Source organism: Sylvia atricapilla, chromosome 6 (assembly GCF_009819655.1).
Source record: "Sylvia atricapilla isolate bSylAtr1 chromosome 6, bSylAtr1.pri, whole genome shotgun sequence".
NCBI lineage: Eukaryota > Metazoa > Chordata > Aves > Passeriformes > Sylviidae > Sylvia > Sylvia atricapilla.
In genome coordinates, this window is record NC_089145.1 from 59998830 (window position 1) to 60026547 (window position 27718).

The following is a 27718-nucleotide window of genomic DNA, read 5'->3' on the forward strand; positions in this document are numbered from 1 at the left end:
ATGCAAATGTGAAACAGCTCCCCTCTCTGTCTATTAAGGTGTCCCTGGAATATGAACGGACATAATTTGAAGATGTCAATTGTAGGCGAATCCACGGATGGCTGGGACAAGGAAGTCTGCCAACCTGTATATTCTAGAACATGTGGGTTTATTGTAAGGGTGGTGGGTAAAAGGGCCTGGCCTTCAGCCACCAGCCTGGGCTGGAGGGGAGTCCCAAAGAGAGAGGGAGAGAGAACAGCAGGGTGAGAGCTGAGAGAGAAGGGAGAGAGAGCAAAGGGCAGGGGGGAGAGAGCAGGAGAGAGCAAGAGTAGGGGGAAGAGGAAGGGTGAGAGAGTTAAGAGAGCGAGGTCCTTGTTACAATACATTCTATCTCCTTTTGTGATGAATAGTCTAATTTACAGTGACCAACCAACACAAGACACAAAATCCTATAGAATCTACATACAGCCTATAAGAACTACTATATCACCATACTGTGTTATATTTTAAACTCTAAAAACTCCTCTTTAGATTTCTGTTTTGCTACATTGACCTTTGGATCCCTGAGCCAGCAGAAAGGTGTTGTTCAATCCAAAGGGATTCTCCTTCAGCTAGCTAGACCATTGTTTTCAGGTTATATAGTAACTAAGACTCGGTATCCTACAACCTAAAGTCAGCTTTCATTTCTATGCCAATTATAGGTTTCATATTTTCAGAATCTTTTGCTAAGCAATCATATTTATAAGGTTTCCCCGATTCATCTTCCCCAACAGTCAATATTTCATGCTGCAGTGGAACCCTTACCTTGTATCCTGATGATTTGATGTGCACTCCTCTCTTGGTCAGTGTAGACTTCATCCGGATGAAAAAAGAGCGCTCTAGAGTGTTGTCAGTGGTTAGCAAACTGGGGTTTGTAGATTCCACTGGGGAACAGAAAAAAAAAAATACATACACACATAATTTAGATTTTAAACATCCCCTCTAAGCTATTTTTCAGGTGCAATCCTTGAACTCACTAAAAATAAATGACTGATGGATGCTAAGAGTGTTGTAATCAATTTACCTCATTTAGAAAATGTTTATTTAGCAAAAAAGAAATTACAAAAAATATACATATACTCAGTATGTCTCATTTTCAAGTTATTTTTCCCATAGAATTTTTAACAGAGATTTGTCTCATTAACTCTTTCTTGCACAATTTAGTTATGACTGGAGTTGGAGGGTATTTCACTAGAGCATATGACATTGTTTTAAAAACTGCTTGTCAGTATTTTGTAAAAGGCAAAGCCTCACTTGGGTAGCAATTCTCTCCTGAAATAGGCTGCAAATTCTGCAGATTTTTATTCCCTAGTCTCTCCTCAACTGCAGTGATACCTGAGTCATTGCTGGATTTGTGTGCCTTGGTTTTCCACATTACTGAGGGGAAATTAGGGCCTTCATTATCAATAAAGTATTAAACAACCTGAAGGCAAGAGTTCTCAAGTAAATGACACATATTATTATTATTATTGTCATCATATCATCATTTATTGGTGATCAGTTAGTAAATATTGAAATATCTTTTTAGACCAACTGAAGGGATATTACTTGCTCACAACTAAGTATAGCTCTCGCCTGCACTTCTCCCTCCCTAAACTGCAACCACTTAAAATACTTACAGCTCTTAGTATAAACCATGATAAAATAGCATCAGCACTGAGGTATTCTTTATTCTTTACAAAATCTTTATGATTCCAATTTTTTAGCCCTGATAATCAAAATACTGTTCATGGGAAAATTCTGGAGCAGCTTACAATAAACAGGCATTATTGCAGATAAAAGAAATTTCAATTTCAGTGAGGAATTAACAAGGAATAAAAAAAAAATTTTGAAACTGTACTTCTATTGTTTAGAAGAACCATACAAAGTACTAGTAGAAAGTGTTTAAGTATTTAAAATGCATTTGTTATGCAGTCAACAGAAACGCAGAAACTTGTTTGTGAGCTAAGGATTATATTGAATTGTCCTTGATTTAATGTGGTCAACTTGTCTCGTGTTTGTGACATTTCAGCTCTATTGTGATAACTGACAACAGTGCCCCTTTCTTTAGTGTGTCTCTTCAGATTTTTTTGTTTTAGAGAGCATGAATTCGATGTCATTTTAAATGTACAGCTCTTTATCACTCGAGGGAAAAGCAGAGCCATGTTATATTTAGTACTTTCATTTCTTCTGATTAAATATGAATTACTATGAAATTTTTCTCATCATCTAACACACCATAATACGCCAACAGCTTTTTAATACACTGTATAAGCACAAACTTCTGCTCTAAGAGTTTAATTTGCCCCTCTAATCCAATCACATCAACCTTATTTCTCTTATCAGAGATTCCCATTTTGAATTAAATGAGCTCATTAGTTTTAATCAAAAGCAGAGAGATCAAAACTTAAACGTAAATGCTTTAGATCAGAACTGTCAGTCAGCCGTGCAGTTCTATTTTACTAAAACACAAGATCAGAGACCCTTAGAACCAATTTTTTCTCGTAAGGCATGCCAAGAGCTTGAAGATGCTATATCCTTTTTTTTTTTTTTTTTTTTTGCTCCCAAGGACAGATTATACATTTAAGGTTAGACTTAATTTAGAGTATTTTTTTTTCATCCTGGTGGAAATGGGAAAGTGTGCCATTCTGCTGTTGTCTCTTTCACATTTATTGGTGCAGGTCCTTGGAGACCTGAACAAATGTGGAGCCATCACAATCCACGCAACGAACCTGTCCTCAAAAAATTCAGCTCTGTTCAGCAATATCACATGAGAAATAAAACTCTGAAGGGAAAGACATGTTTCAGGGTGTGGGACAGTGAAACCCTGAAACAGCAGCCAAAGTCACCCAGATAGCAGCAGTGACTGGTAAGATTATGAGGATCATAATTAATTATTATTTTTATTGTACAGTACAGTGCAGTAGTTAAAGAGTACATTAAGAAACCACAGCGTGGGTGCTTCCTGCTGTGTGAAGAAATGCTAAAATCAGCGTAACAAGTGTAGTTTTTGTAGTCCAGCCCATTGTGCTCTAGCACAGGCAGTAAGTGCTATATGTCCTCCTGTGTTCTAATGGCAATTACCTAAACATACAGAGGTAATGTTAATTAAACACACAATATCTTATGCTCAAAAATAAATCAGGCTGTAATACGTATGCATCATTCCCCAAAAATGGAATTTAAAATTTGTCTTTCATACACAGTTAAATGAAAGAAAGGATAACAACTGACATACACTCAAGTGTACTTGGTATTGACGTTTTTTGGGCTCATTTCATCATATATCATAAAACATCATTTTGCCCTTATTATACTATCTACAAACTTATACATCTCTGTAAGTGAACATTATAAAATGCACATTTTTTTTCAACAGACTGTAACAGTGTCACATAAATATGTATTCTGAAGTGTATGATTTTCTTTACCAAAAAGTGTCTGAGAGTGTAGGTGTGAGATGGGATTAGTTACCTAAAAGTCCAGAACAGCTTATGAACAGCATTTTGAATTTCTCTCAAGAGAGAACCATTAGGACAGTACAAATCTGCATTCAGAGTTGCACCCACCTATGGTAGATACTGTAACAATGCTGATGGTGATTATGCATGCAGGATTTTAAAAACAGGATGTGTACAGAACAGATCCACTGATGTCAGTGAGGCCTGCACAGGAATATATTTGATATGAGTTCTCAGGAGTTGGTTTTGAACGCCTATCACTGAACATTTTCAACTCTTTTTCAATTATGTCAAAGCAGACTTGCAATCTGAGAAATATCAGAATGAAACTCTAGCGATTAATTTTTTATTTTTTAAAAAAATTGTAATCTAAAACCTTTTAAAAAGCCTGAAATAAAAAAGGTTCACTTGGCTTGATACTGTAGAAACAAAAGGTGTCTTTTTACACCGAAAAATAAGGCTTCTGGCTTGAATTTACTGAGTTTAAACCTACTGTTGAGTTATAAACTTCTGAAACTGTGCGTTCAGAATGCTAATTATGTGATAAAAGTCAATGCTTACTGCATGTGAATTAAAGAATTTTACACTGTCAGACTTAGAAGTATAAAACATAAGTCTGGGTTGTCTTTGCAAAGCAGGTAGTTGTGTACTCTGTTGGGAAAGCACTTGCCTTTGTGTGCCCTTAAACATCTTCAGCAGATACTACTAAAGAAATAAACCTCTTCTCTCTCCACTCCCCAAGCTGATAATGCAGGATGAGATTTCTAGACACAAGGAATGCATTTTCTGTTTCAAAGGGAACGAAGCTGCAATCCCCTGTACCCATACAGAAGTGTCACAAGTGTTAAAAAGCTTAAGTAAGAGCCACAGAGGCAAATGAGAAGATATTATGGAACAGTAGGCAATTCACAAAACTGGTTTTTTATCTTCTTAACTTACTGAGATGAGCTCTGTTGGTCAGAGAATGGTGCTAGTAATGCCAAGGTTGTGGGTTTGATCCACTCAGTAAGGCTTTGGATTGGATGACCCATGTGGGTCCCCTCCAATTGAGAATATTCTGTGATTCTGTGAACTTCTGTGACACTAAGCACTTCTTTGTGAACAAACCCTGTAACTCTGATCCTTCAGTGGGCTTTGCTTTGGCAATAATCTTGACCCCAGACCCTACAAACCAGTCATGCTTTAAAACCACTACTTTAATGCTACAGAGCAAAACAATGCAAACCAATGCAAATAATTGCTCTTACGCAGCAATAGCACAAGTCCCCATGAGTGACTCACAAGCACATTCAAATTCAGATAAACAATTTGTCCCCCAGGAAAAAAAAAAAAAAGAAAAAAAAAAAAAAAAAGTTCCACATTTGATTTATGTCTTAAATAACAAAAAGCTGCCACAGCAGGCTGAATAATGTTCACCAACTTCTAGGGCTTTTTCTTGGCATGCATTAAAAGTAATTGAGAGGAGAAAAATGCATTTTTGCATGCCAAACAGAGAAAAGATAGGCTTCTCATTCTTAGGAAGACAGGAAGTTATAGATGGAACACCAAACACTAACAAAAATTTGAGGAGATTGGTGGGAAAAAATACCTTATGGTTTAACATAAAGAATTTTCTGGATTTTGTAGCATTTTAGTCAGCTTTCACCTGGCTTTCATTTCACTTCCTTGAAAACATATGTGCATACATTTTTAAAAAGATATTCTGAAACACCAACTATACAGCCAGCTCTTAAGAGAAACAAAAAAGAGAACATACAAAACACTAAGAAAAAGGGAGTTCTTTTCCTGTTATCTTCTACACTTGCAAACCTCACATTTTCTTGAAGTCTTATCAACCTTTGCAAAGGAAACTGAGAATAATTATGTTCAGATTAATAATTAGGTAAAATATATTTATCATTTTCAGTTGGGCTATATGCAGTTTTTAAATGTTTCTATTTCTTCTGTGCTGTTTATTGTCTGTAACCAGGCATTAAAAGACTAAGAAAATTTAACCTTGAGTACTTAACTGTCTTTAATCAGAAAAGTGACTCTCAAAAAAATCACTATTTGCCAAGATCATTCTCTTTCAGTATCTAATAGATCAAATTTGTTCGGTTTATAAACTAAAAGATAGATTTTTTACAACTACTAACCCAACAAATAAAATTCAAAAGCTGCATGTTAAGACATTTCATTTCCAATAAGTGCAAGTTACTGTACTTAGCAATTGTGCAAATGAATAGTTTTAAGTGAAGTGGGTTCAGGCTGATTGCAGGCTGAACATGGGCAAATACTGGAAGCTAAAATTTGTTCTAAGAAACTGCTGAAGATTCCTGAACTATCTGGATGAACCATTTGGGCCTATTTATGGACACTGGCAGCCTGCCTGGAGACCAGCTAAAGAGAATAGAGACAGCAAATTCTATAGGTGCTCTCTTGGTCTCACCACTGTGCTCAGTATCTTGTGAAATCATGGACTATATGAACTATTTATTTAACATTTTGGGTGGCAGAGGCTCATTCATTCTTCCAAAGCAATACAGAATCCAAAAGGTGGAATAATATTATTGCTGTAAGCTGTCTCAGTCATCACCAGGAACCTGAATTCTTGAATCACCAGTTTTAGATCTGAAATTCATGGTACTTGTAGGTGACTGGGTAAAACTCATAAAATTTCTGTTTTGCTATTTAATAAAAAACTGAAGAAGTCAAACATTGGACCCAGATTTTAGGTGACTTCCATTCTTTCCTTAAATAAGATGAATAATACTGGAATCCAGATAAGGCATCATTCAGAAGGGGAAGATTCAGAGCAGCTCTTTTCAAAAGAAATGGAAAGAAAGATGACTTCTTATAAAGAATTTATATCTAGATAATGTTTTCAGACAAGATAATAAACTGTTCTTTTTTGTCACCCTATCTCCAAGATGAAGACAATTCACTTTTCATGACCTATAAGCCTATTAGAAATTCAAAGGCATATAAACTTTAAATGCTATCAGACTTCTGTTGAAAGCTAGATCTTTTAATGTTTTTTTATTAGTTGGCTTTTTTCCCTACTCTTACCTCTCCAAATTTTCCAGATCCAATGACTGATGGTATGGCCTAGGTTGTCTTATGTAAAATCCTTAATTTTTTACAAAAAATTTGACATTGAAGCATTACATGTAATATATTTATTTCATTTTTTCCCAACTATTTTAAAAGAATATGATATATACATTTACACCTAGAGATATGACTATTTTTATAATCCCTTTAATTACGGGGCTACGGTCCACGGGTGCATGCTGTTAAGCTTAGATGTTTGAAACTGGGAGAACAAGAGGCTAACTCAGATATATTCAAGTTTTTTTTTTTTAATGTGATAAAAGTCCATGCAATTCAGGCAAAAAAGCAACTCAGTGAAGTAGCAGTGAATTTAGTCACAATAGACAAGAAAGTGAGAGAACACGTTTAATATCTAATCTACATGCATCCTATAGTTTGGGCACAAAAATGGCTAAATCTGCAGAGGAATAAGCCATACTTTGGAAAGTTATCCTGTAGTATTACATATATATATACATATATGTACATTATATATGTATAAAACACTATATACATATAAATGTATATAATACATTATATACATATAAAAGCTTGCCCTTTTTGCTTTTTAAGTTGACTATGCCCATGTACTGACTATATTTATGTAGGAGAAACTGAAGTAAAGCTCATCAGCAGGCATTTCCTACTATTATCAGAGACATTTTTGAACGTTCTATTATCCTCACAGAACCAAAGTATATCTGAACTACCCTCATTGGACTAATAATCACAGAATCATAAAATGGTTTGGGTTGGAAGGGACCTTAAAGATTGTCTAGTTCCCACCCCCCTGCCATGGATAGGGATATCTTCCACTAGCCAGGTTGCTCAGAACCCATCCAACATGACCTGGAACACTTCCCATGGGTGGGGAATTCACAACTTCTTGGGCAAACACAGTGTCTGCCTTTCTCATAGTAAAGAATTTTTTCCTCATGTCTAATCTAAACTGAATCTCCTTCAGTTTAGGATCACACCCCGTTGCCCTGTCACTACATGCCCTTGTAAAACCTCCCTCTCCAGCTTTCTTCTCTCTTTAGCTACTGGAAGGCTGGTCCAAGTTCTCCCCAGGGCCTTCTCTTTTTCAGACGGAACAATTGAATTCTCTCAGCCTTTCCTAGTAGGAGAGGTATTCCATCCCCCTAATCCTCTTGTGGCCCTCCTCTGAACAGAAGACTCCCATGGAGGTCCATGTCCTTCTTGTGCTGGGACCCCAGAGCTGGATGCAGCACAGCAGGTGGGGTGTCATGAGGGTGGAGTAGAGGGGCAGAATCCCCTCCCTTGCTCTGCTGGCCACACTGCTTTGGATGCAGCCCAGGATAGGGTCAAATACTGCTTTATTTAATGCCTCAAAGCTTTCCTTGTGCATCTCCTTCTATTTCTTCTTTTTTCAATTTAGAAATGTCTTATTAGTCTATTAATTCCCAACATATGCAACTTACTCCCCATGTAAACTTTATCCCACAGAACTCTTTACATATCTGGTAAAATAAAGAATGAGTTAAAAGCCAGGACAGAGCTATAAATTAAGTATTGCCAGGATGAAACTACAAATGTGATTTTTGTTACACTATAACATTGAAAGACAGATTTTACAACAAATTTTGGTATGTCAGTGATCTATGAAAGACACAGAGCTTTTTTGTCTGTTTGAAAACAGCATCATAAAGATTCGTTATTAACAGAACTAATCACGGTGGGAAACTTTGACACTGAAAAACGTTTGGAAATGTTGCAGTCTACTGGGCTTCAATCCATTATCTAAACACTCCCAAATGTACCCACACTCATCCAACAGACCAGGACAACTCTCAAAAACTGTTATGGTCTTCAGAGTGAGTGGTACAAAAACCATCCTGCATATGGAGCTCTAACTTCCCTCTACACTTTTACCTCTAAGGTTAATTTATTTTAAGCAATGGAATAACTAATAAATAAATAATAAATCTGACCTGACCTGTTGAGGTCAGCAACACTCACACATTTTCAAGGTTTGGTGAAAGTCCCAAAGAAAATCAGCACAGTGATATAATTTCCTTACCGTTTACTTACTTTGCAGCAATTCTAATAAAGTTTGAAACAGGACACGCTCAATGGATGGGAGAGGTCCTGATATTAGGAGAGTATAATAATATATATATATAACATAAATAATATATAACATAAACAAGAGTACATGTCTCCTCTGTTAAGGAAGGTTTATGGGGAAAAGAAACTGGGAAACAAGAAAACAATAAAGAAAAAATTAAAAAAAGACACTGACTAGTTTTGAGGGTAAAAACTTCACTGAATTCCCCAAGGGCTTTACGGTCCTGTGAGGAATAGAGGACTAGATGTTTAATCTCCTTTGAGATGTGGCTGGTTTCCATGACTTAAACGATCATTATCCTTACTGAGCAGCTTCTTGTAAACAATTTTGAGCATTTTGTTTCAGCACAAAACTGCCATTAAATGCTGGTGTTGTTTCCCCTCTTTCCTGCGCTAGGAGAACCGAGGGCATTTTTTTCTTTCTTTCTAGTTTTCTGCTCTTGCCTAGTAACTTGTGAATCATTAACTTACACTACAGAGCGTAGCTGTGAAAATAACTGTGGTTTAGAGCTGCCAATAATGGCCCACTAAAGTTCCTTCCCAGCACATGGCATAAAAAACCACCTCCAACAAACATTAAAAAAAGTCCCTTCTGATGTTGCTTAACACTGCCAGCCTGCTTGGGCTTGAAAAGCACAATAAAGAGGTTGCTTTCCAGATTTTCATATGCCAAATGGGAGGTGCTTTTTGGTGAAGCTTTTCCCCTGAGGGAAAGGAGAGCAGCTGAGTTACCTGACGCTACGAAGTCGGTGTTTGGATGATCCCACTCTAGGGAAACATACACCAGTGCCACAGTCAAGCTGCTGCTAGTGGATGTGTCTGTACTCAGCAACTAGGCAGTAGGAAAGTTCAAGAGAAAAAAAAAGGAGCGTCATAAAGATACTCTTTGGGAGCACATTACATCCAGCAAAAGCCATTATGCAGCAGCCTGAGTATGCCAAGGAGCAACAGTATGAATACAAAAAGTGAGTGTTTGAAGTCTTAGTGGAATTCCCTGAAAATATAGCCACTTGAGGAATCTATTTCTTCAGAAAATACCTTTCGTGCTGCCGGGATATTTGGGGGATTCTATTTTCAATGCCTGTGTTCTGGATCTAGTGGAGCAATGCTTTTATCATGACTATAAAATGGTTATGAGCCAATTCCTCATATGAAACAGTCAGTAACAGTGGGGCTTTTTTATGACAAACATGATGTCAGACAAAGGGCATCAGGACTTAGTCTTTGTACTACAATACAAAATAACAATACATAAACACCTTTGTGAAAGCAGCTTGAAACCCCATGTTTTCTATTAAAAAGTCATGTTCAATCTTCACTGTTGATAGAACAGAATAGCTAACACAGAGAACACTGTATATCAGAAAGGTCAATAGTTATTATGAGCTACAAATATATTTTTTCCATCCTTCAGGCTGTTTAGCGCATATCACAGCATGAGCAGCTGTCTTCTTTAATGCTTTTAAAATTAGAATCCCAAAGAGGAAAAAAAAAAAATTACATTTGCAATGATTGCTCTTTGCTTTTGTAAGTTTACTTTAATACACTGTTTTATATACATGAATCTCCCATGCAGCCTAAGCAAGGGGCAGTTGCTGGTGGCTGGTATCTGCTGGATTGTTGCATCAATGCATAAAGAATCCTGACCAAAAAAAAAATCACTTTGCACAAATTGTGTAACCTTGTTGAATAACCTGTCTAGAAAAGCACGTAGCTGCTTGGGCACATTTCTAAACCAGGCAAGTGCACACGTGGAAACACAGACTGAGCTACTCATGAGTTACTGCCTCAGCAGCAATAAACAGAGGGGGGCCTCCTGTGAATTTTCTGTTCACACACTGAAAAGAGGGGGGGAAACAAAGGGTGGTATGACTGTGGCACCATTTGACATCATATTTTTTAAACATGGCAAGTATCTAGGTTCATCTTTGCTAGCAGTGAACAGATACTTAACGCTGCAAAGAGGTTTCCATTCTCTTTGGATTTCAATCACATTGGCTCTATCAAATTGTTCCACTTTCCAAGTTTAAACTTCATCTGAATGCATATTGGTATGTCAAATGCAGATAAGCACTCTATAAATATTTTGAAGCATGGAAGGCAAGAAAAAAATTTCTGTATAAAACAAGTTTTTAGTTAATTTAGAACTGTTCAAGGATAAGAACTCAGGCAAGTTGGATTTACACACCATATGTTGTCAAGGAAAAATATGTATAATTTTCTAGAAGAATGTTTTCATCATATGTTTAATGTTTTGTTTACAGATAACTTCATCACTGGACAGTCAGTAGCAACAGGTATGATGCTAAGCACCATGTCATGGCCTCAGAATTCAAATATAGTCAAGTAACACTTCCTCTTGGAAAAAATGTTAGAAAAGTATTTGGCATACTCATACTTACTGCTGTAAAACCCAGGTTTAACTAACACTGGTATTTTTCAATAAAAAGAATAAGGGAAAAAAAAAAAAAAAACAAAACAAAAAAAAAGAAGAAATAGAGCCTTTCTCATAGTTTGCCAAACAAGTAGCACTTGGAAAAATCCCAAACTATTACTTAAACATGAAAATATTTACATCCTCAGCACTGCGCATCTCACTGTATTTCAGAATGCTGTGATCATTTCCATCATCACAAGATTCTCTGTGCAATTGTCCCTTCTCATCTGTCACATTGGCACCCCATGACCCGGTCCAGGGTAAGATGAATCAGTCAGGCTGCTAATCCTGCAGCTTCTGAGGGATTGCAGCTGGGACAGAGGGTAGCTGATGCTGCTGGGACATGCTGATAGTGCTTTCAGAAACATCCCTCACCTCCAACACCCACGTTCCTGGCTGGAGAAAGGGTAAGAGACCCAACAGCTCAGGTTTCTCTACACCTTTGTCCCTTATTAGAACTGCTGCCTTGTTCCTTTTACGGTGTTTTCTCCTCAGGGCAGCATATTAAATTAAAATATGACAACAATATTCCTAAGGTACACCAAGAGAGTTCTTATACAGATAAGTTAGCACTTATAGATTTCTTTGCTTATGCAGAATTTATAAAAAAAGCTGAAAATAATGACAAGTGCTATGCCATTGGAATTCAAAAAGAGTTGAGAACAAGTATCTCCAAAAATGACAGACTAGAGGCCGCTGAAGAAAAAACCCCTAGGGGTAGTTTCTGTGGGCTGCAGCCATGCATTATTCTTAGAAAGCTATTCATTCAAATTATTTAGTAAAAAAAAAAAATGTCAAGTGGACTGGACATCTTACTTTTATTATATTTTCTGCCTTTATCTATTTATTTTGCACTGTGGAATTAAGAAGGTTTTTGACAGACATAATCAGAACCTGTCATATAACACAGGAAACAGCATGTTAAAAAATCAGCCCACACTGCAGATATTTTGGCATATTTATCACAAGGCTTGAATAGTAAACACTTAATAGACAAAATTCTGGGGTATTTTTTGACTTTATTTTAACAATGGGAACAATGACTTTCTTTTCCCATAATGCCCCTTCAATTCAAGCACTGAACAAGACAAGGCCAGACCTATGATAATAGGAATAAGGTGATCAATAAAAATTGTTCTTCCTTTTTCTGATAATCCATTTTTATTCCTTCAGTGTTTGCAAACTGGGTAAATTGGAGAATGAGCTTTTAGGCACTGGCAGAACATGGTGAAATTTCCATGGTTCAGTATTTTCTGAGTTTTTCTGAGTTAAAATTTTTCTACATTGTACCTTCACAATCCCGGAGCTTGAACTGTTTCTTTTTTCTCCAAGTCTGAAGATCACCCCATGGATTAGTAAATGATTGAGGATTGTCTCTTAAAAGACTCTTTAAAAAACTGTCAGAATCAACCCGAGACAAAGATTTATTATGAACTATTTAAAGGGCTTAATATATGTATCCCCAAAGAGCCCTTGGAGCAAACTAGAAAGGAAGAATGGAAATCTCAAAGAATGGGAAAAAATCTCCAATGCCCCACTTTCTTCACACCATGATTACTGTTTACTCAAAGGATAAAATGCCTAACCTGTCACATGCAGTCCTCAGAAGTGATATTATTGCTGATGTACAGTAAAAAAAAACCCAAAACAATGAGCCTTGACAGTAACACGCCTAAGGAAGGCAGCTGTAATTTGCTTTCTAACCTGTCCACTAACACACTAATGTGGATACATCTTGTAGGAAATGGTGATCTCCTGACTCAGACAGCAATCAAACAACTGCCAGAGTGTTTGCTGTCACACGAGCTGTGACCATTACCTTAATTATATGTTACCACGTAACAAACCTTCCCTAATGAGCAACTCTTCTCCCACCCCTGTGCCAGCCAACCCTTCCATCCTTGAAGAGCATCACTGCAGACGATTTCAATTTGAAAAAGCATATTCATGTGCAGTACTTCCCATAGATAAAAGATATGTATGCATTACATAAAGATATGTAATGGGAATAATATATAATTGGTAAACTTTAAGTGAAGCTGGATATGACCTCTGACTATATGTTCATATATAAATATATCCCTCTTTGCATATTTCTTTGTGTTTAGGGAAGTACCTAAAATACTTCCATAATGATATGTTTCACTTTGTGCCTGGGCCCAGGAAAGGCTCACACAAATGATTGTTTTCCCTCCGTGGTACCAACTTCCAGTAGTTTACATTTTCAGTTCACTTCTATTTTTTAATATCCTTTTTTTCCTTCTATTGTCAGGTGTTTGGGTATTCCCATTCAATTTACAGGACACCTTATCTTTATGAGGAAATAAAAGCTTCTCTCTCAGAAATTATCTGTGTTCCACTTCAGATGCAGCACTGGGAAAAGGGAGAACGAGTGAGGAGTAGGAATCTGGTTTTGGTCTGTCTGGGTTATTAATCTCTCCTCTTATGGGATAGTTTCACCATTTTGCCCCTTCATGCTAAATGCATATCTAACCTAAATAATTCAGTGGGAAGCATCTGCAGGCTTCCCATCTGCTGTGTGTTTTACTTCAGTGGTGAGTGTCAGTGTCAAAACACTTAAAAATGCAGCTATTACATCAAAAGAAGATCAGGAGGAACATGAGAAGGACCTAAATAGAAATCAGAGCAGACAATTGAACAGCGGAGCAACAGATGAAATTTCATGCAAACAAGGGCAAGATGGAGCATACTTTTGAAGAAACAGAAGCTCCTCTATATTCAGGAGCTTTAAATAATTTTAACTAGGCAATAAAAGGAAATGGAAATATCTCAGTAAAAAACACCTGCTCTGTATGGAGACTGTTATAGCTAAAGACTTAAATGAGATGTTAGAACACAATAAAAATAATTTAAAATTAATACATTTATAAAGAAAATGTTACTATTCCATTGTGTAACTTCATGGACCAGACTTTAAATTCGATATTATGTTTATTCTAGTCATCTGTTACTAAAAAAAAGAATAATGGAAACAGAAAAACTTAAGTAGAAGGACATCTGAAGAGAGATTAATGGGATTATAAATATTTAGCTCTGAGAGCTGATAAATGTGACAAAAGATATATGAAATAATGAATGATACATAAAAGAATAAGAACAGGATATTTCCAGTGAATTGAAAGGAAAACACATTTTGAACTGCTAAACCCAAAATTACTGAAAGAAATAATTTTCACCACACAACATGTAATCTATACAATTATCTATCTATCTATGTATCTATCAACTTCAAAAGAAGGACTAAATATCTCTGAGGCTAACTAGAAAAACCATGCTACACTAAGCATAATAAAATTTACATGAGATATCAAGTGTTCTAATTCAACTTCTACAGCACAGTTCCCATACTGAAGATTTTACACGTGATTTGGAAGTACTTAGTACCAGCTACTCTAAATGATAAGATAGTGGGCTAGATAAACATTTAACATGTTACTAAGAAATTCCTCTCCCATATAAAGATCCGTAGCAGGAAATGCTTCTCTTGTTTACTCATCCCTCACCCCCTCTATTTTACAATTCTCCTGTAGTTTCTAAGTATTCAGTAGCACAGAAAATAAAAATTGAGTCCCTTGAGAAAGGATATGTAACTACATGGTCTTCCCTTTCCTTCATTTGCTGGCTTTGAATTGGAACATTCTTATGACTTTTCTCTGTTAGTTACAAACAGCAACATAAAGCTGATTTGTATTAAGGTTGGTGTAAATTCTGAAGCTAAGGAGAACTGTGGTAAGCCAAGTGCTTCTCTTCTTAGAGTATTGAAAAATTTAAGTACTTTCAGCTGAAGTCATTACAGGTCCTTGAATGGACTTAACATTCAGTGAACATCTTGGTAAAGCCTCCACAGGTACATTAACCACAAAACAAAAGTCAAAAAAGGTGTACTCCCCCCATAAAGAATGCTGGAAAACTGGCAATAACAGATGAGGAGAAGGCTGATGTACTCAACACTGTTTTTGTCCATCTTCAAGGACAACCTCACTTCCCACATCTCTTGAGTGGATGGACAGCAGGATGGACACTAGGGGAGCAAAGTCCCTCTAATTGTAAGTAAAGATCAGGTTCATCACCAAGGACCTGAACACAGGCAAGTCTATTACAGGCAGTGAGATGCATTTCACAGTCCTGAGGAAATTGGCTGATACAGTTACCAAGCCACTCTTGATGAGATTTGAAAAGTCATGGCAGTCAAGTGAAATCCCAAGTGACTGGAAAAAGGAAAATATTGCACTCATCTATAATAGATAGAAAGGAGGACCCTGGGAACTATTGCCCTCACCCCTGTGCCTGGGAAGCTCCTCCTAGAAGCTGTGCTGAGGCTGAGAGGATGAGGAGGTGGTTTGGGGCAGCCAGCATGGATTCACCCAGAGCATACCCTTCCTGACCAAACCTGTGGCCCTCTGGGATGGGGTGACTCTGTCAGTGGACAAGAGAAGGGCTACAGGAGAAGTGTCATTTATCTGGACTTCTGTAAAGCCTGCGACAGGCTTCCTCCTAACATCATTCTCTCTAAATTGGAGACTATGTTTAGATTAGACATGAGGAAGAAATTTACTGTGAGAATAGTGAGAAACAGGTTGCCAAGTGAAGCTGTGGATGCCCCACCCTTAAAAGTGTTTCAGGCCAAGTTGGATGGGGCTGTGAACAACCTGGTGTAGCCAAAGTTGTCCCTGTCCATGGCAGTGGGATAGGAACTAGACGGTTTTTAAGGTTGCCTCCAACCCAGCCCATTCTATGTTTCTATGATGATTTCTTCAGAATTGAGAAGTTCCATCCTCCTGCTGGCCTATGATGTCTGCCTTTGCTGCATGTATATTTATACATTTAATGTTTTCCCCACTCTACTGCTTACATGGGAAAAAACAGCGTGCAAAGCTTGCCCACTGCCATTATAGGATTTTTAATGAAGAATCTATGCTTAAATTGATTTCTTTAATCACTACAGATGATCTTTAAAGATAAAAGATTGTTATTACATTGCTCGTATAAAAATTAAGGCTTTGTAGAGAATTAAGCCTTTGTAGAGAATAATAATTATATGACTGTTTTCCAAGAAATTGTAATAGAGATGTAGCATAATACACGTTGCAAAGAGTTTTACAGTCAGATTATACCCTGTGCATTAAAAATATTATTATAAGAATTTTCATTTTTTCCTGGTACATTTTTAATGAACAATTATGAGGTAATTAGGGAAGACCATAAATCTTACATACAAATATATTCTAATGTATGTCTTGCTACAAAAAATATAAATTTTAACAGTGAATTAACATGTTTCAACGAAATATTACATAAATTCTGATATAATGTAAAATATAATTTGTAATATGGAATTGCTTTTCAAAGACAAAAGGTGATATAAGACCAACAGTGATCCACGCTTTCTTTGTACTCATTGTCTTAGTCACAACATAGATCATTAAATGACTTACTGTCTATGGGAAAAGAGTTTTCTAGGTCAAAAAAGTTAATTTCAGAATTATTTTGATTAATTAATATTTATATCAAAATAAAAAAGGAAACTATTATCTACAAAATGTTTTGTAAAAATATTTGGCTTTTTCCTACTTAGCCACTCCAGATACTCCTGGAAAATCCCAGCACAGTGCAAATAGTGATTCCATATACAAAATGTTAGTAGCTGCTTAATATAATCAGGTGTTAGAATAATGATAATGACTACCTCATCATATTGGTAATTTTTGCATTCTGTTAGCAAATTTTGCTTTTGCTAACATGATGCAAAAGTTGTTAATATAATGAGTCTCATTGTATTAGCAACTTTCTATCACATTAACAAAGATTAAATTTGCTAATGTAATATGACAGTCACTAACGTAAGATTAGGGTAAACAGAGACCAAAGTCTCTGTAGGCCTCCTAAAGGTAATGCTGAACATGTAAGCAATGCTTATTCGTTTTTCCTTTGCTAGCAATACCTTGAGTGCCCTAAGTGTCACATCCACCTGCACTCCCTGAACGTGCTCCAGGAAGGTCCATTTCATTGAACACTGGCAGCCATGGGACAATGGTCATCTTCTGATGCAAAATCATGAACCATAAAGTGACTTGTTAGAAGGTAAGTGACTCATGCAAATGGATCAGCTGATATTTATACAACTTTGAGACGTGCTCATGAAAACTGGCATTGGCAATATTGCTGATTAATTTATATAGGACCTCCCATGATGAGCGTACTGATGCCTACAGAAATGTTGAAGAGTTACAGCAAACATCCTTGGACTACAGTGCTCATGGGGGTCTCCCAAAAGACACTTCACACATCAGGAATTTATGGCATAAATGCCACAACATTAGTATGTGACAAAGAGCCTGAACACAACGATGTTTTTAGCTGCAGAGCACAATGTCAGAATGGCTGCACAACCCCTACACACCTGCACAAGTGACATGGGGAGTAAGATATGATAAGCCACGTATATATAAAGGAAAATTAAAGGGCTTTAGCTACGTCAATGATCCCTCACTCCTGCTGTCACACTGGCACCATTCACGTTCCTGGGATAATGCTTTGACCTCTTTGACCCAGACTTGAGGAGCCACAGAGAAGCTGTGGCCCTTTGTGAGTATGGAAATATAGGTCCCTCTTCTCAGAGGAAGCCTAACCTTGCCTAAATTGTCTGATTTGAACGAGCATCTGAGTAATGTGCTATGTTAAACAAGAACTGTGACAGACTGTTACTACAAGAGAGCTTTAGAAGCGGAGCTTCCTCTCACCATCTATTTCGAGACTTCTAGGACAAGCCACATACCAAATCCAGACACTATTATTTTTCTTATGTCCTGTCTCAGAATAACCTAAAAAATGTAAGTGTTCCTCCCTGAAGTCTACATACATCCAGTACTGGGATTTACCAGACTACAACATGTGGGAGCCAGAATGCAATTCTCGTTTGACAGAAGTGAAAATTAAATGCAACAGTTAGTCAACACAAGAACTATTTACAGTAGCAAGCAGATAAACACCACTAAAATATTCTGAGGAGAAAAATCAACTGTTTGTCTACAGTCTAGGGTGAAAACCCATGGTATCAGAAAGGCAGCAGACACAAGCTCTCAGTGAATAACCTCAGCAACAGCCTCATGCAAAGAACAGCAGCCACATCTCTCTTCCTTAAAAAAACCAAAAAAACCAGTAAATTCAGCCCATATGATGTAGTAACAAAAGCTAACAGCAAGCAGGATTCCTGCAGAACAGAGCTGCTGAGCAAACTGGAAAACCAGTAAGCAAACTTGAAAGCTGTGCCGATAAATAGAATGCATGCTCCAAATTTTCGTTTGCTTTGTGCTTGATTTGATTTTATAGCTATTGAATCACTTTTGTGGTCAAGCACTGAAAAGCTGGAATTAGCACACGTGAATCATGTGAAGTCCTGGATCCAGTGGCACAACTGTAGGAACTTTTGTAGCCAGCTATCAAAGTAAAGGAAGGGGCTGATGGGGGAGGCAGATATTTAAGAGGGTTCATCGATTGAATATGAAGAGTCTTTTGGCATCAGAAGAAGTTAAAACTGGATTCACAGCTTTATGCTAATATGTACATTTCTTTTACTATAAACAGCAGGCTGAACTCAAGAAAAAAACTAGTTGTGTGATAAATGATATTTCAGTTCATACTACTAAAATGTAGAAAGGAACAATCAGGAGTTTTCCACTTCTTTTCCTTCAGTTCTTGGAGTGTGATTTCTGCAAACAATTGTTTAATTAGAAGACCATTTCTTTCAGTGAAGTGTAAAGGTGAACCCCTAACCACTTATTGTTATGAACAGTATGTGGTTTTTTCATTGCTAGAACAGTATTTCTGGAGCTGATTCATGACTGAATTCTAATATGGCAAACTGTATTCTGCTGATCTAAATTGCACTGGCACAGGTTTGTCGTTCTTTTTTTTTTTTTTTTTTTTTTTTTAATGCAGAAATCCTATTCTATCTTGGCCAGTTTCATTTGACTCTGACAGTTCACAGTTGAGCAGTTCAGAGGAATACACAGCTTCCTTAATTCACCTCACTTGACAAAAGCAGGACCTGATCCTGCAAGTCAGCTTTAAAATTGCATTTGGAAGCTGTCATGGAAATCACGTGAGAGAAAAACTGGTTCTCACCATTTCAGAAAATTAGGTCACTTATTTAGGACATTAAAAAGAACTTAGGAGTAATGACTTGAGGCACACATTTTATTTCCTTGCCAGTGTAGTCCCTTTACCTAGTGTATAGAAATAGATTCCTAATAATGTAATCATAATAAGCTAATCTGTCTTAAAAAGTTCCTTTAGAGAAATATTTCATGATATATCTCTTTATGCTGAATTGTATGAATGATGATGGGCTTTTTTTGTCACAAAGCTTCCATAGTGCCAAAGATCTTTGGATTAATCTCAAGAAAATTTAGGTCATACAGGAATAAAACCACGAAACAACAAAAGTCTTAATCAGGGTAGAAACCCTAACAGCAACTGGGGCAGGTGTTTGAAGAATATATTTTATTCTCCTAAGGCACAGTGGCAGAGGGGGAAAAGTGACACGAGGAACAGGAGAAACAAAGTAATCTGTTGACATTTTTTCCCCCTGTGTGCTTTGTCTCACATAATTGCAGCACGCATTGCACACAGTTTTACTCTGCTATTTCCAGCCTAAGCTTAGCCTGTTTGTATAATTTCCCAGTCCCATTGACAACCCTGAGGCATATCCACGGATTAGCAGAGGATTGTGTTAGAGGAGATGGCCAGGTGTTTCTGGTCCAGTGCCACATCCATCCCTTGACACTGGAGCCACAGGAGAATCCCTGACAGGGGCAGCAGTTCCAGGGTTGATGCCATCTGCGAGCCAGCCACTAGAAGTCAGCAGTCACATACACTCTTACTACAAAAAACCCAAACCCAAAGTGTACAGGATAAGCACCTTGCTAAGGGCAGTCTTGACACAGAGCCCTGGATTCCTCTAGAGCACCTCAGAGTGCCAAGAGCTGCCCCAACACAAACCCTTCTGGACACGTGTAAGGCGCGTAACAGATTTTGTACGTAACAACTTCCCTACAGCACATAAAGACATATAAACCTATAAAGACATGGGCATTGCTTCTGTACAGAGCTGCTGAGCTGCCATTTAAGCACTCTCCTGGTTCCCTGTGTCTGGAAGGGAAGAACAGTTTGTGGGGAGTAAGGACTGAATGGTGCACGGGACTCAGTGATTGAATACTACTGGGAAAATGCAGAAACTGCCATGGAAACTGCTGGGTTGGATATGTCCAGACAAAAGCCACAGTAGTGTTACCACTCTGTCCTTAGACACCTCGCTATTGTTTCTAGTGTCATGTTCTGTATTACATTATTTGATAAAGTGAAAGCAAAAATTCACCAGATGACTTGATTTCTGTCCTTGTCGGATTATTTTGTTTAGTTTCTGATGAAAACATAAGACAAGCTTTGCAAAAAATTATTTTTGTGGATTCTCTTTTCAGCTCCTTTTTCCCTTCCTATTGCCATGTCTGATCTATTTACCTATGGCTCAATCACTGATTTATGTCCACTGGGATGATGGATACATATCCAGTAAGTGATATCAGGGTTTTTTCATTGCATTATATACACAGAGAACAGATACTACGAATTGCATCTGTGAATAAAACCATTGCAAATTGTTATTAATTATACCGCAAGGAAGATGCATTTTACTTCTGAACTTTCTGAAAAAGGAAAAAAAAAATAAAAATTCTTCTCTTTACTGAACAATTATTTTTTTCTTCATTATGGAACAGCTGAAGAACACAATTGTTTTTACCACGCAGTTCTGAAAGTGCCAGTTGGACGAAAACATATTTTTGGGTACTTAAAATAAAGATATGAAAAAGTTACAATAGCTTGCATGGAAGCTCCTCGTATGTCCGCTTAACAAAAATAGCCTTTGAACTGCCAAGAAATTTAGTGATGATTACTGTTCACTGGAAAAAATGATACGAAATGTTATTCATCTATTTCTTTTCCTGACCATGTGTTTATCTATCATTTTGCAGTTTTCAGCAGAGCAGATGTGCTATGACAGAAACAGCAGCTACAGTATTTGCTCCCCATATAGAAACAACAAGCAAATGTGACTCATATCCTGGATTACATTAAACAAAATGGAAGAGTGACAAAAAAAATCTGTTAGTCTAACAACAGATTTTAATTGCAAACTAAATTGAAATTCATTTGTTTAAAAAAGTGTTTTCAAATGTTAACTCACAGATTTATACTGCAGTATTTGCCAAAAATGTTAATGTTGTGAGGTGAAATCCTGTTTCTAATGAGGTCACTAGAGCTTTGTCACTGCATCTGGGGGCAAGAGCCCATCTCGGTCTTTTATTTGGTTCCCCCAGACAATTTTATGTACACCACACAAGCAGATAAGCTTTCACTTGTCTTAAAAAAAAAAAAAATCTTTAAGGCTGCAAATGATTAAATGCAATTAAGGATTTGTCCATAAAAATGTAATCAATAATTATCATTCAGTGATTGGCTGCAGCGACCTGGACTTGAAATATGAGCCATTTGTCAGAGGGCAAACGCAAATGTCTATAACACAAGCGCATCCTCTGCTCTTGACCTATTAAAACTTTGTTTGCTATTTCACTTGCTGGTGAACAAGTCATGCAGAAAGGTGTTGAGGAAATGAGCCAGCTTGTTCCCCAGGTGATATAAATGCTTTATCAAACTGATCCCTGCCTTGTTATGTAAACTATAGCAGGTACCCGTTCCTTTTAAACAGAGAGATAAACAGATCTAATATGCTTCAGGGCGTCATGCTTTATGCATGAACTGCTTTTTATTTTTATATTAAAGATTTTCCTGACACAACCCCTTTGCAATGAAGGAAAGCTCCAATATAATGTCTTAACTACAACCGCTGCAGCACCTGCAAGTTCAAAGTACTGAGACTGATATTCCCTGATCAGACAGTCCCATGTTAACCTATTTAATTAATTCTTAATAAACAATTAATTTTTTAGTGAAATACCTCTTCAGATGAGAAAGTCTCTCTCCAAAGATAAATGAAGTAATCCTCTGAGAAGGAATTTATAAATAACTTGGTCTATTTACAATATTTAGCTACCTACCATTTGCTTTGACTTGTCTGATTTATCATTTGTTTTCTTATTTCTTTTACAATTTTCAAACTGAAATGATATCAGATAGAACATTCTTAACCTTTTCAGGTTTTTATAGCAATGGGATTAAACTCTTCTTTCAGCTTTCATGGGAGCAAATGCAGAATATCACCAAAGATTTCAGTTACTTAAGATTTAGGTCCACAAACAAGACCAGGATTTAGTCAGCTGTCTTGAATCTGAGATATGCAAGATGAAAGTGAACACATTTATTCTCTCATTTAAAAAAAATGGGCCTACAGAAGGTTACAAGGATCCACTTTGAAAATTGTGTACACTTTTACAATAAAAATTATTTAAAAATTCCTTGCATATTGGTTTAATATTCAATGTCATACTCTGAAATTTTAAGGATAATTATAGAACCCCATTTTCTTACAACTGTGTAAGAAGAAAAAAGTTTTACCTGGGTTGTCCTATACACAGAATTATTTTTTTTATATACCTACAATAAGATTTGAAGTGCACTTCTCTATCTGAGCACAGCCTTAACTGTGGAGTCACTAGAGAAAACCTTGTTTTTTATCTGCTTCTACAAAAAAGAATTGTGTAAATGCATGCATATACATACTAGTCCAGATATATATATATGTGTGTATTCAAGTGGCTTTTGCATAGCCTCCTTACAAGTTTCCATTAGCTAATGAATTAAAAACAGTTGGTCAAAACGGTTTTTAGAGCACTACTTGTATTATACTCAGCACAACACTTGTAATAACTCTAAGGCAGATAAGACTAGTAGGTTTAGTCTGCCTCAATTCACGTTTTCAAGGGTGAAAAAAATTCACTACCTGATAAAAGCCTTTTTTTTTAGCAAGCACGTATGCACAAAGATAGCACAAACCCCATGATTTGAATGCTGAAGGCATCTGAATAAGAAGTTAAAGCTGGATAATATAACAGTCTTCACTAACAGTCTGGTTTGTTTTCATTCATAATGTAATATTTACTTTTTCTGGATACATGATGCCTTCCTTCCCTTTATTCCATCTGCAACTCAAAATAGAAAAAACTAATGAAATTTAGCTATCCATAAGTCTTTGTTGTGAAAGGACTGAATTATAACTTTTTAATTTAGTCAAGTAGAGAATTATTACAGTAGGACTCTAGGGCAGGAATGTGTTAATAAAATCATACTCTCTGCCTTTTCATTTAAAATAATCCCCTTGAGCTGATTAAATGAAATATCACTTGTTTAATAACTGACAGAACATTATTTTTAAGCAGAAATGTTTTGCATATCTTCCTATCCTGATTTTAATTCTAGGCACAAAGTAGTGAAGGCACTGACATCACACAAAGGGAGTAGAGTTTAGCACTTGGATATAGTTTGTCCTGTCATAGTGGTATCTATAATTTAGTGTGAAGCAGTGAGGTAGACAGAGCATTATCATTAGAAATCATCCTGAACAGGGATATAAAACACAGTCGCAATAACACTTGTCAGAAAGGTGACTACAGTCAAAACTAATATCCAAGAGTTTCAAGATAAATGCTGACACTGCAGACATCTTACAAAGACTATTATTGCTCAAAATAACCCACCCCAAAATGAAAAAAAAACCAACCAAAACTCAACTGTGAACCTTGCCCAGAGAAAACAAGTTAGAGTGAAGTTTGTATTGGGGTGGCATAAACTTAGTAAGATTTATGGCAAATTAGGCTTTCTGGCTTCTTAATGATTCAAGCAATTTCTCTCTCCACCCTCTCCCCATTATCTGGAGCTTTTTAGTGCAATACTCAGAACGGGTGAATAAATCTGCTGCCTCCAGGTTCAATCCCTCTCTCTGCTGCCCAATTCCCCAGACTTTTTATTCCTCAAAATACTCTTGATTTTCTTAGTCTTATACTCATCTCTGTCTTGGAATGCAGATGTGATTTTCTAGTCTTTTACCCCTGACTTTGTAAATGCAAAGCCACAAGGGATCTCCCCAAATCCTAACTGTAGCCTTGACACTTGGAGGTAAGAACAGCAATTTCATTGTGTTTGTTTCTTTGGCACTCCTAATGCATATCCCTGTGTGAATACACAGATGCACAAGAATGCTGCTGCTTTAGTGCACAGATTCACAGCACAACATCTTGGCAGGTGCACTGCAGGGCAAAATACAGGTGTGGGGGACAAGGTGTTTCTCCTGCAGACAACCTGTCCTGATCAGAGGCACAGAATGGCCACAGTGTGGTATGAGTGCCTCTGGAGCTCCCCATTCCAGGTTAGATGACTTCCAGCAGTAGTTAACACTGCTGGGAAACGGGAGAAAAATCTGCTAAAATCTCTAGGCTCTGCTCTAGGCTCCAGCCACTTTCAGTGAATCAGATATTCTGAGCCCTATATTGTTTCCAAGGTCTACTACTTTGTACCTGAAGAAAGCAAGCAGGAGTTTCTTCAGAGAAGACCTAAATGTCATGTGTGAAGTGATCAGCTAGCAGAAGCTCTTGAACTCTCTTATGCAATATTATGTGGGTTTGTAGAAACATAACCTCACCTTAACAAGGCAAATTTTGGCTAAATATGGGAGAGTATGAGTCCTTGTTACTACAAAGGACTGCTTGTTCAACAATTTTTGTTTGATTATAGATAACACCAAATGTCTCTGGAAAAAGAGCCAGAAGATGGGTTCTGCACCATAGATAATGTGTATGTAGAAGACCTTTCTTCCTAAATTACCAATTGACATCTAAATTGACTTGAAGCACAATACACACACTCCTCTATTTAAATATTGTAACAGATTAAAAGGGAGTGTTGTCACCACATATAAATGCCCACGTATTTTAAAATTCTGGTCTGTTCTTGACTGCAGGGTTAGTGGCAATGAGCTCCACACATCCACAGCACCTGACAAGCAGGCTTCCTTTTATCTGTTTTCCTGATCTTCCATATGAGTTTTACTAAATGGATTTGTGCCCTTGTAAAAATAAACCTAGGGTATTATAAGGAAAATTATTCCAGTTCTTTTGACTCTTTCCTCAGAAAGAAATATTCCTGTATCTCAAATCATGTCTACAATTCGTGTCTAAAGCCACTTCATACTTGTTATAGGATGTCATGTGTATGTTAACTGAAGCAGCACATATAAATCCACATAATTTTTAAAAGTCATTTTAGTACTGTTTTCCAGAACATTTTGTAGATCAGGAAAATGTCTCTCTCCTAGGCAATCGTTGCTACCCTGCAGGTTTCTGCCTGCCATTTTACCCAAGCACTGTGTATTTTTAGCAGCCTGGGTTGGCATTTCACCTTTCCTTCATACTTTTTCTTTTGTTATATACCATCCATACCTCACAAATGTATCAGTTTTTTTGGATATCTTCTGTTTTGAAATCTCAGGTTTTGCATTCAGCTGTTTCGTCTCAGTGAACAACTGTAAAACCTCAGTACCAGTTCAGACTGCTAGAAAGAACATAAACTATCTTTAACATAAACTGTCTTTATTACATACAAATTCAGTAAACTGAGCAGTTAATTTCTAACTACCAATCTTTTGCCTGCCTGCCTTTTTTTTTCCCCCCACACACATAACCCAATATACTTTTCAGTCTTGCTCTTAGTTCCCTGAATTGCCACCTTGAAGTTAACTGCATGGTCTTGACATACTCCTGTTGTCTTTTCTGTGATGAATTTATGGTTTTTCTGCAAGATTGGATTTTCACAATAACCTCAGGAATTTCACCATTTAGAGTCATCACTACTCTTAGTCAGTTCACATCTGATGTCATTCAGTTGTCATTACTTAAATGAGTTTCATGATGAATTTATGGATTAGTGGCTAATGACTATGGATTATGGTTTTCTAGTATGGACTATATTCAGGTCTTTTCTTTATTCAGGATATCCCAGTTTACTTAGAGTAGAGGCAATTTGTGATGTGAATAATTCTGCCTACACCCTGATACTGAACAAAATTATTTTAGAGGCTCAACTGTAACTATTTTTGAATTAACATCTTTTATAACATGAAAGATCAAGGTAGAAAACAGAGCCACCATTTCTTTGTGCCAAAAACCACAAATGTTTTTAAGTATCAATAAATGTTCATTGAAATCTTGTCAAGGTGTGAAATTTTTGAGTAGTCAAATGTATCCACCATTACCATTCTGCTAGATTCTGTGACTCTTTATTTCCCTTATTACTGATCATCCCCTCTCCTGGCCAATGTGTCTGAATATGCATCACACATGTCCCTGCCTGCTTTAGGGTTGGTGTTTATACACATACAAATGTCTAGAGAAGCAGCAATTTTGAGGACTCGATCCTGATATCAAATTATCCCATAAAGATGTCACGATCAGTAAGATCTAACATTATCCATGCTCTCCAACTGGGGGTGTTTTCTTTCAATAATGTCTGCTTCCATAAAATTTAAAAGAAACATAGGGTATGCTTGTAATTATGTGGCTCAGAGCACAAACAAAGCATGCAAAAATTTTTTTTGGATTTGTGATCAATCTTAGCAATCACAAAGACTTAACAAACATAAGGTGTCAAAACCTGACTACTTTATTTGCGGCACACATAGTGTGCAATGTAAGAATACTTACAAGCAGATATTGGTAGGAAACAATTACAAAAATTTAAAACTATATTTTTTCCTTATGTGTAGGTAAGAACCTGCCTGTAGACTGTAGAGAAAGCATAACTTCTGAGTTTGTTTCTGAGAAAAGAAAACTCACAGTTCAAAAGTAGGATAAGTTATCGATATTAAATGGGAGCTATGAAGCAAACATATACCGAATTTCTTTCCTAGCAAAAAGGAGTCTGGATTTACAGTAAATTTACTTTCCTTCATGGCTTGAAAACTGCATTACATAAAAAAATTAAGTTAGATGGAGAGGAATAAATTTAATCAAAACACTGTTAGATAAAATAACCTGGATTTACGAGCCTGCAGCAGCTACTGCCAAAACAAAGCTGTTGTGATTTACCAAACCTAACAACATTCCTTGTTTAAAAATCCAGAGGTAGAAATCTAACAAAACTTTACTGAATTATCTATAGTATTTAGCATGCCAAACTACTTTGTTGCAACAATTTTATCTAGTGGATTGTTTAATACCATGTTCTTACTGGCTAAAAAAAACCTGAAAAGAAGAAAATTTCACCGTGGATCTGTAAGAGGTCATGAAGCTAAAGACAATGCTCACTCCCACTGCCACTTTATAAAATTATGCCTAACACTGGAACAATTTCACTACAGAAGTGAGAAATTTGCATTTTTTATAATGGGACCATAATTTGGCTGCTCAGCTTCTACTGGATTTGGATTTTGGACTAAGAACAGCTGTTGCAAAATATCTGGGAAGATTTAAGAGTGGAAGAGATTTCACTTGGACATTAGCATCGATAACTATAAAAATAAGAATATATGGAGACAAAGATGCTACAGTTTCTCTCAATGTATCCTAAAATTATCATTGTTCAAAAAAAAAAAATCACATTCCAGACCAATTTGATCTGTTTCTTGTGGCGTATAGAA

At 36.8% G+C, this 27718-nt stretch overlaps 1 protein-coding gene across 4 annotated transcripts in view; it reads right to left on the bottom strand.

Annotated features, from left to right (window-relative positions):
• NPAS3 (neuronal PAS domain protein 3) overlaps positions 1-27718 on the bottom strand; it is a 594316-nt gene that overhangs the window by 53921 nt on the left and 512677 nt on the right. For all 4 annotated transcript variants that reach the window (XM_066322130.1, XM_066322128.1, XM_066322131.1 and 1 more), the window contains one exon: positions 784-902. In XM_066322130.1, the coding sequence (XP_066178227.1) occupies positions 784-902 (119 nt within the window). The remainder of the gene's footprint in view (positions 1-783; positions 903-27718) is intronic.